General features: G+C 39.8%; 1 protein-coding gene across 1 annotated transcript; it reads left to right on the top strand.

The window, feature by feature from the left end:
• The first annotated feature begins 541 nt into the window (after positions 1-541).
• si:ch211-114c12.2 (uncharacterized protein LOC336578 homolog) lies at positions 542-7686 on the top strand. The gene is made up of 10 exons (XM_056235935.1): positions 542-822; positions 1770-1829; positions 1943-2605; positions 2955-3587; positions 5649-5779; positions 5907-6000; positions 6360-6408; positions 6582-6656; positions 6800-6952; positions 7087-7686. Exons 2-9 carry the CDS (start codon positions 1789-1791, stop codon positions 6941-6943), a joined length of 1830 nt encoding a protein of 609 aa, XP_056091910.1. The 5' UTR covers positions 542-822; positions 1770-1788; the 3' UTR covers positions 6944-6952; positions 7087-7686.
• The last annotated feature ends 1239 nt before the right edge of the window (positions 7687-8925 follow it).

Below are 8925 nucleotides of genomic sequence, written 5' to 3'. Positions count from 1 at the left end.
TTTTGAGTGAGAAAAAATAATAGGTTATGGTCCTTGCACACTCGTCCGAAATTTTCGCACGTTAAAAAATAAATACGACCTCAGTTGTGTCAATCACGCCTCCGAAACTTTTGTCCGTCATAAAAAATTCGGATCGGGATCGATTTTCTGCTTTTTTCGCATCCGTATTCCGTAGCAAGTAATTTGAGAGGCGTTTTGGGTTTTGACACAGCCGATCGAATGACGAATACGAAAAAACGAATACGAAAGTTTCGGACTCAGTGTGCAAGGACCTTTAACCTTATCTTTTTCCCTTTTTCTGTTCAGTGTCCCAGAATGCATCCCACGTCCATTTTAAAAAGTTACATAAAAATGTTTACTTTCATAATTTTACATAATTGTTTATTTTAATAAATTATATTTTCAAAGAACGATTTTGGCACAATGGCGCCCCCCTCCTGTTGGATTTTTGCGTCACTGTAGCAACAGTCGAGATAAATCCATAGTAAATCCAGTCAGTTCCTGTCCATAGACAGTAGTTCCTGCACTGTCGATATTCCTGTCCCAACGTGAACGCGCCCTGCTCTGTTGACGTCACGGCTGCAGCTGTTCGGTTCGGCGTGAATGTAATTTTACATGAGGATTCGGCCATTTCGACGGAACGATCTCGATTAACGACGAAAGCGACGGATTGTTGTTATTTTTGATAGCATATACAGTTCAGTTTCGGTCAGATGTGGAACGACGTATAAAGGAAGACGTTTGTTAGCATTCACGGCTAAGCTTTTGTCGATGAGCTAAAATTGGGTAACGTTAACAGTTTTCCGTATCGTACAACCTTGGGTATGTCAAAACAACTCAGCAGATGGTCAACTTTTTCTTCGGAATTAAAAATATAAACGGAATTCAAATTGATAACTAATGCTGGTGCTTGATGTTATTTAGACTGTAATAGAAAATGGTTTCGATTTGTCGTAGTTGCGCATTAACGTTGAAAACGGAAGAGGCTGCTTGACTTAACTTTGTGTTTTAGTATTCAATATAACCTTGCATCAAATATTTTAAAACTGTAGTTGTTTTATATGTGTAATGTTACCAATTAAACGTGTTGTTACATTTGTTTGGAATTACCCTTCTGATTTGTGAAACTCACGGCCTTGTCTGCCCAGAGACACGCGTTCATGTAGGCCAAAGAATGTGGTGTCGTCGACCTCGTCTAAATTCGTTTGAATTTAACATAAATAAAACATAATTTTGTTTTGTTTCATTATGTTATATGAACCTGCTAAAAACCCAGCATTTTAAGTTGCATTTTATTCATTCGGTCTTTATGCCCCTGGAAGTTCTGGAACATGACTGACAGGGCAAAAGTATCATTGGATTAAAACGCATTCAGTAGTTTAATTCATTGTAGTTTGGTCTGTAAAAATATCGATCAGGTTAGACAGCCCCATGTTGTAAATATTTAAAGGGTAAATTAACAAAGACCTCAAACTATTATCTGGGTCAGTGTGTAGTATGTCCCTTTTGATAATTTAAATTCCAGAAAGATTGGCATGCATTTCTTCTGAGATTTGATTACTTGACAGCACTAGATTTGTTATTCAAAGAATAATGCTGGAACTTGTTGGCGTTATACTACTAGTCTTATTTTTATGTTCAGATTTTACAAGCTTCAGTAAAAATATTTTTGTTTTCCCCTTTATTTTGCTGTTTTTATGCCAGTCCTATTCTGTCATTAGTGTACATAAACTGGAAGTGTAATATTTCTGTCTTTTTTCCCATTGAAGATAGGTGAAAAGCTGAAAAATGGTAAGACCACACTCAGGATCTCCTCGTTCCAAACACAGGTATTAGTACATTGGTGTAGATGTATTTATATTTTATATAATATTTAATTCTGATATGTCTACCTAATTATCAATATAATGGTGACTCAATTTCACATTTGTTTCTCATACAGGCCTTTCTCTGACAACAACAGAAGCATGAATCACGATGGGCGATTTGGCCCCCCTTCAAGGAGCCAGAGAGGTTTCAGAGGACCTCCTGGAAAAGCCCCACCAAGTTGGAGAGATAACAACAGTACTGGACCACAGTCATACCCCAAAAGGCCCTCGCTCATGGGTGAACGCAGAGAGCGACCACACGGACAGTGGATGCAGAACCAGGATCACTTCCATCCTTATCCCAGCTCACAGGATTCACAGCGGGGCCGCAGGAGGCCTTCTCCACCCCGCTCAAGCCGCCCTCCCCCAGTCCAGCACAGGCAGCCTCCTCATGGTCATATACATGGACCGCCTAGCCACAGAGCACCACTCTTCCATGGAAATCACCCTAGCCACACATCTCCATCTCGCCATTTCCATGGCCCTCCATCAGAAAGGCGGGTTCCTTCACCGCATAGTTCCTTCAGGGGTCCCCAGCGACGCCCAAGCCCTCAGGAGCATGACAGGAGCTGGTGCCCTGCACCTCGTGACAGGCCCTTTGGCCGACCAGCACTTGGTGGCCACCACTGGAATGGCCGAGGAGGTTATCCTCACCCTCCTGGTGGCGATTCAAGGCTCTCCGGCCCACCCCATAGAAAACCCAGAGAGTTTCATGGAAGGAGTTCATATCCAGAGAGGTACAAGAATGAAGCTGTGAAGGCTGGGTAAAGTAAATATACGGTTATGTGTTAGATTGCAAAGTCCAGTACACTGCAGGGTGGTGAGAGTAAATCCCAGCTTCCTTCAGCTTTCTGTCAGTGTAAAGTACCACAGGATCTAATGATAAAGTGAAAGTCTGTCTGGAGAAATTGTAAAACAATTTGGGGCTTTTTCACCTTTAAGTTTTACTGGCACAGAAGTTATGGCATTCAGCAGCCTGGGGCTGGATCTAAATTGATTAAAAAAATTAAGAGCTTCCACACAGCTCAAGCAGCACAAACTGGCATTATAACCCACATGTTTGTATTGTTTGTAATGGATATGTAGGTGGTCTGCAGAGAGAGATCAACGTGGGCCGCATGGAGAGGTTGGAAGAGAGTCTCGGCGCCCCAACATGGAATGGGCACACGGAAGAGGGGGAAGTCCACACTCTCGGCCCCCTTACAGATCACCAGCACGAAGACTAGGCCCACCCCCATCTGGCTTCTCGCTCAGACCTTATCCACCTCTGCGACCTCAGGAAAGGCCCATTGGGCGGCCATTCAAGAGGAAGAATGAAGATTTCAGGCGTCCGCCCTCATCAAGTGGTTTTGAGCATGGGCCCCCAAAGCGTTTCCGCAGGGAATTATCTGTGAGACCTCTTCCTCTCAGGGGCTTCCGTGGTCGTGGTTTGTCCCTCAATGATAAGAGTCGACTGCTAAAAGCACGAAATTTTAGAGCAGAGTCAGTGGCCCGGTTCAAACTGCCCCCACCAAGAATCTCGGACAGAGTCCAGAAACCCAAGCCTCAGACAGCTCCAAAGAATGGCAAAGATTCTTCAGGAGTGCCACCACGCAAGATACCGCTCAAAAAGATGCCGTCATCCAGAGAGTCATCCCCCAACACAGACTCCAAGACCGCAGAGCCTGAGAGGGACTCCGAAACAAAGGTGGAATCCCGTCGCTCTGTGAGCGCACACAGGTATGGTATTACCCCTCACACTGTGGCAATGGGCGCGTGATGTTTAGAAGGTCAAGCTTCCTGTTTTTCAATGGCACAACTTTCATCAAAGGGGTATCACCTTGTCAGATGAGATGGATGAGGAGAGAAAAAAGAAAATCATGCCTGTTTTCCTCATTTTTGTCAACAGTATGATGTTAAACCTGTCGTTGTCCAGAATACCTCTGTCCTTGTCAAGAGAATATGAGATAAGTCTGAGCAAGTGGTCTTTCAAAAATTTCACAATCGCAGTCCTTTTTGTTCCAAAAGTCAAATGCCATGTGTCCCACAATGATGCATCCAAATCGACTTTAATCCAGAAGAGATGTTTAAAATGTCTTCCAGGGAGGGAAATGGTTTTTAAGCCGTGATCTGTAAGTGTTTACAGAAGGATGGTCTGTCCTGTTATACCTACAATGCTCTGCCTCAATATGCAACTAATTGCAGTAACATAAGCAAAATTATATCTCTCATGGCTTCGTCTCATGGACATGGGATAGGATGTCTTGGAAAATGGAAACATGAAGGACATTTTCAATGGAGAAGAAACAGGCAAGCTCTATTTCAGAAGTTATGACATTGAGACACTTGATGTATCACGAGAAGTTGTTCCCTAAGAAGAATTTAGATGATTGGCTGGATGAAGAAACAGATTGACTCTTTAACTGTTTGAGTGGAAACCAGATTTGATTGCAAGAAGAAAAAGAACTCCATTGAATGAGTCACCATGTACCATCCCTTAATAGAATAATGTAAGATTTGGTCAGCATCTAATCCCATGATCATGGTCAAAGAATAAAACTCTCAACTCCAATAACCCCAGAAGTTCCTTGAAACTGCACCTGAAAAGAGGCCTTGGCGTGTGAGAACTACTATAAGAAGGAAGTCTTGCGTGCACTTTCTTCCATGACAGCTCAACGAGATGGGAACAAAATGGATGTTCTCCCCTGCCACATCCCTCCTCCATAACTGCAGTTCTCTGTTGGTATTTAAGAAAGATTTATGCCCTTAAATGCCTTTATATACTTGGCATTGCAGCATTGACATCGACAAGCAGGGATCATGTGTTACTCCACAACCAATCCACTGACTGAAATGGCAGCATGTCGGAGTTGTGCTGAAGTTAAAAACCTGATCCATATATGCCTACTGAAACATGCTTACCAAAATGCCAACCATTAATTTGTAGTGACCCTCATTAGAAGTTCTGCAACTGAAGAGTTGTCCGAGCTATTTTAATTTTAAATGCCTACCTGTTAAATGAAGATGAAAATGCACATGGAAGAGGTTGATGAATGTCTTTCCACAGACCATGTAGTTTGAAGGTTTTGCAAGACAACTGGCCAACAAATTCTTGAGAAATCAGTCCAGCATTCGGAAGATCCTTCCATCAACTTTACCTCAATGTCACTGCCGAATCCAGAGCTATAAACCAGCTTTTATACCATGAAATGTTTTCCTGCAAGAAGTGGTCTCCAAATACATCTAATCCAGTATGAAAGGATAGGTTAAGAGGAATGTGTCTGGCATGTCAAGTCTGGATGAAAAGGAAGTGCTCAGCTCACCTGCCAATCTGTTAACTTTTTGGAGCGTAACATGATTCCTACACGGCGTTCTTCAGGCCACTCATTCAGTCTGCCAATATCTGTTATTCACATTAGCGAAAGGAAGGCTGCTAAATGTCAAGGTGAATCAGGGAAAATTAATCTACCAATTCAAACTGAAGCATGGAGATGATGGGCTTGCTTTGCTGTAAGTACCCATGTAGTAATCCATCATTGGTCCTTCTGCATTTGCAACAATACAATTGGGATGTTGAGGACTGTGAATGTTTGAGTAATTTAGTTTGAAATGCAACATTTTCCCTCCTCAGTTCACAAAGCACAAGTTTATTACACTTTGAAATCAGATAACATTTTTGTGCATGCCTTCTGCTTTCTCTGAATATTTGATGATGCCGTTTAATATGACATTTTATTCCATGCTTAAGAGTCCATATGATATGGATCACTTGTTCACATGCCTCGTTGACTTTCTTTTCAGCTCCTCGCCAATAGACAGGCGTCTTTCACGTGACCTTGTTGTGGTTTCCCATTGGGAGGCAGGGCACAAACCCAGTACTAGTTCTAAGAACAATGCACCTTGGAGGAATAAGGCACCCAAGAACAAGTCTGGTAAAAGTCTGACACTACTGTCATAGTTTTGAATGATTTGCAAATAATTTATGCTGTTGCAATATGCTAGTATGAAATCTCTGCATGCAACTTAAGTTTTTTGTTCTAAATGTTCTTCCTCTCCCAGAAGAATCCGAATCTCATGGAAATTTAACACTGAATGAACGCTTCACCAAGCTACAAAGTCCTACAAGTTCTTCACAGGAACAGAAAGAAAGACGGTAAATGAACTTTATTTTTGGGGGATCGTTACAAAACATTGTTTTCAGGCTAAAACAAAACTTTTTATGCAATTTGGCTGTTCATTTAAACAACTGCGTTTTGGTAGCCTGAAAACAGGTTTCAAAGTGGAGGTTTTTGAAAATGATGCCTTATTGTCTGTAAACTACAAACATGCAAATTTGTGAAAATGGTGACCTCATGCGCATGCTTATTACATGTTGAGTCTATAGGTGTGTAGTTTCTTTATAAAGTGACATTGACACTACTTACCTGGCATGCATAATACAGCGTTTGAGTCGTTGTCTCAGTTTTTAGTATGTCGTGTACAGCTGCTAAACTTTAGCAAATGTTTTTGTAGGTCTTCTAGAAGTCCAGAAAAAACCCTGAGGAAGCCTGCTTCATTTCAGGTAATGAAATTCTTAAAATGTAGATTTCAAAGTCTTTTTTGTTCTCATCAAGGGTGCTTTGGAAATGAAAGCGTTTCTTGTTTTACTCTAGTTTTATATCACTCTCTGACTCTTCCTTGTTAGTCATTTGTGTTATAGGTATTTGTAGTGAGACATTGTTCTTCTTTACTTAGAGACCTAATTTCCGCTCAACTGTTGGAGTGAAGAGGGGACCAGCTCCTGATGGAGTTCTTAGGAAACCCTTAATGGTAAGTGATGCTTGCTTGTATCAGTCTTAGTTCCAACGCTGAATAACTATAATGCATGATTAATTGTGTAGTCTTTGTAGTAGGCTTGATTTGAGTCATTTTAGCTTATGTGGTGTTCCCACACATTTTTTCTGTTCTCTAAGGGCTCTTTAATTCCAAGACCACCCTTCAATCAGAAGCCTGTCTTCAAAAAGAGTCAAAGTATCATGTCAAAGTACAAGAACTTGCAGACGTTGCGGCATAAAGTCCCCCACCAGCGTCAAGCCACTAGCTATCGTCGATGGTAAACCAGAACGGTGAGTTTTATAGTCCAACACACAAATTAATTTCAATTTGTGTTCACTACTGTCAAATCTTCAGCCATTTAACTTCTATTATAACCAAAATTCCATCTGCTAATGTACTTTGTATTTTCAATGTTATTTTTTAGATTGCATGTGCCGAGGCAAGTCGTCTACTGTAGAGACTCTCTACGGAGTTCCCCAACCCTCTCACCTTCCCTTATCTCCTGCTGTACAACTGTTTGGTTTAATCTCTGTAAAAATGGCAAAGATCACCAAAGTATTTTTTTCTTCTATAGCATTGTTTTTTGGAGTTGTTTTTCCATTTTCTTTGGTGTGCTTTAGAGATCAAGGTATTTAATTATGTGCGTTAGTCCTTTTATAGTTTCAAAAACAAAGATTAGTGTTACATTTTTGTAATGTACCTTTAACCTGTACAAAAGCTCTCTTTGCCATAATTTTGTGAAAATATGATTTGGTTAGAATTATTTTTTTCCACGTAGTTAACTTTATACATCAGTGTCTAAATAGCTGCTTTTTGAAAGTGACTGTTATAAGACTCTAATCGTGTGAAATGATCCATGTAGAATGCTTTATGAGTAGCTTTCATTTGATAAAACCTACCGAAGACTTTTAGTTGAGCTCCATGTGTTGATATGACTTCCCTGAAAAGTTTTGTTTGTGTAGCTCAAAACCCACATGTACATTCTTTATAATCAGACACTTTGAATAAAAATGGAATTGTCAGACGTGTCGAGTTGTGAAGCAAAATACTATTTTAAATACAAATTTTTATGAGTTCAGATATTTAAAGGATTTCCTTACTCCATGAATATACACAGATTTTAGACAAATTAATTCTGTGACTTGGGTCTTTGAAAGTGTTCGAATTCTGTCAGTCACAAATAGTGACTCATTTGTATCCTCCTCATTCATGTGATCTAGCCATGATGTCTCAGTAGTTATCAGTTTTTTTCCCCACACATTTCAGTCATCCGATAGTCTAATAATAGTGATTTTCTTGCAGCAATGTTTTGCTTTTAATACAGGTGAGTCTGATTCTGTTCCTACAGAACTACCTTCCTACTGAGTTCAGTGCCAACCCTGCTCCAAACACTAATCTGTGTGATTACCAAGGCTGCATCTGAAACCACATTCTTCCCTACTATATAGTAGGCAAAAAACAGTATGTTACAAAAGTATGTCTAAATATACAGTACTCATAAAAGAGTTGGCAAGAAGTATCCAGATGACCTAGAACTTCCTGCAAGATACTGAAGTGTGCATATGATAGACACTTGACTATCCCTTGAGGCCACGGGAGAGGATTTTTCAACACAATATTGTTTTTAATAAACTATTTAAGAGGCCTTAGTGACACTGAAAGGTAATTCTGATAAGACCTTGATATTCTTAAATTCTGAAATCTACATAGTTTCTTTCAAGTCAATGTTTTACTTGTATGGTGCTTTTTATAATCAACATTGTTTAAAAGCAGCTTTACAGATGTTTATTATACATGAATGCCTAGTTGTCAAAATTTGGCGATAGGGTAGTTTACGTACGGAAATAATATAAACAATCAAGCAGTTGAGATTTGCTGTACTGGAAATATTTTTGCTTTATATGAGTTTACTGTGTGTATGTAGATAAATCTGGATATATTTATATAGTAGTTGCAAGTTGAAGTTATTCATTCATAATGTGGTGATATGGCAATCTGTAAGATTTTAGATGTAGTAACAGGCCTAATTACTATTATGAGTATCACTGCCATAGATAAATAACAGGGTTTGGATTTTAGTTAAAGGTCTCTTGGCCACCCACATTTAAAAAATAAACAAAATCTAAATTTACATCAAAATTAAGGAAAAAAACAAAACCTAACCCAAAACCAGTTCTTGAAACAATTTTTTTTCTCATAACAAAACCATGTCAGGGAATGTATACTGGACTTCATCATCATTATCTTTCTGACTGGGGAACTA

The sequence above is a fragment of the Rhinichthys klamathensis genome, unplaced genomic scaffold, assembly GCF_029890125.1.
Source record: "Rhinichthys klamathensis goyatoka isolate OS25496 unplaced genomic scaffold, OSU_Roscu_1.1 h1tg000433l_1, whole genome shotgun sequence".
Classification (NCBI taxonomy): domain Eukaryota; kingdom Metazoa; phylum Chordata; class Actinopteri; order Cypriniformes; family Leuciscidae; genus Rhinichthys; species Rhinichthys klamathensis.
Note: the sequence above shows the minus strand (reverse complement) of the source record. Positions and strands in the feature narration are given on the sequence as shown.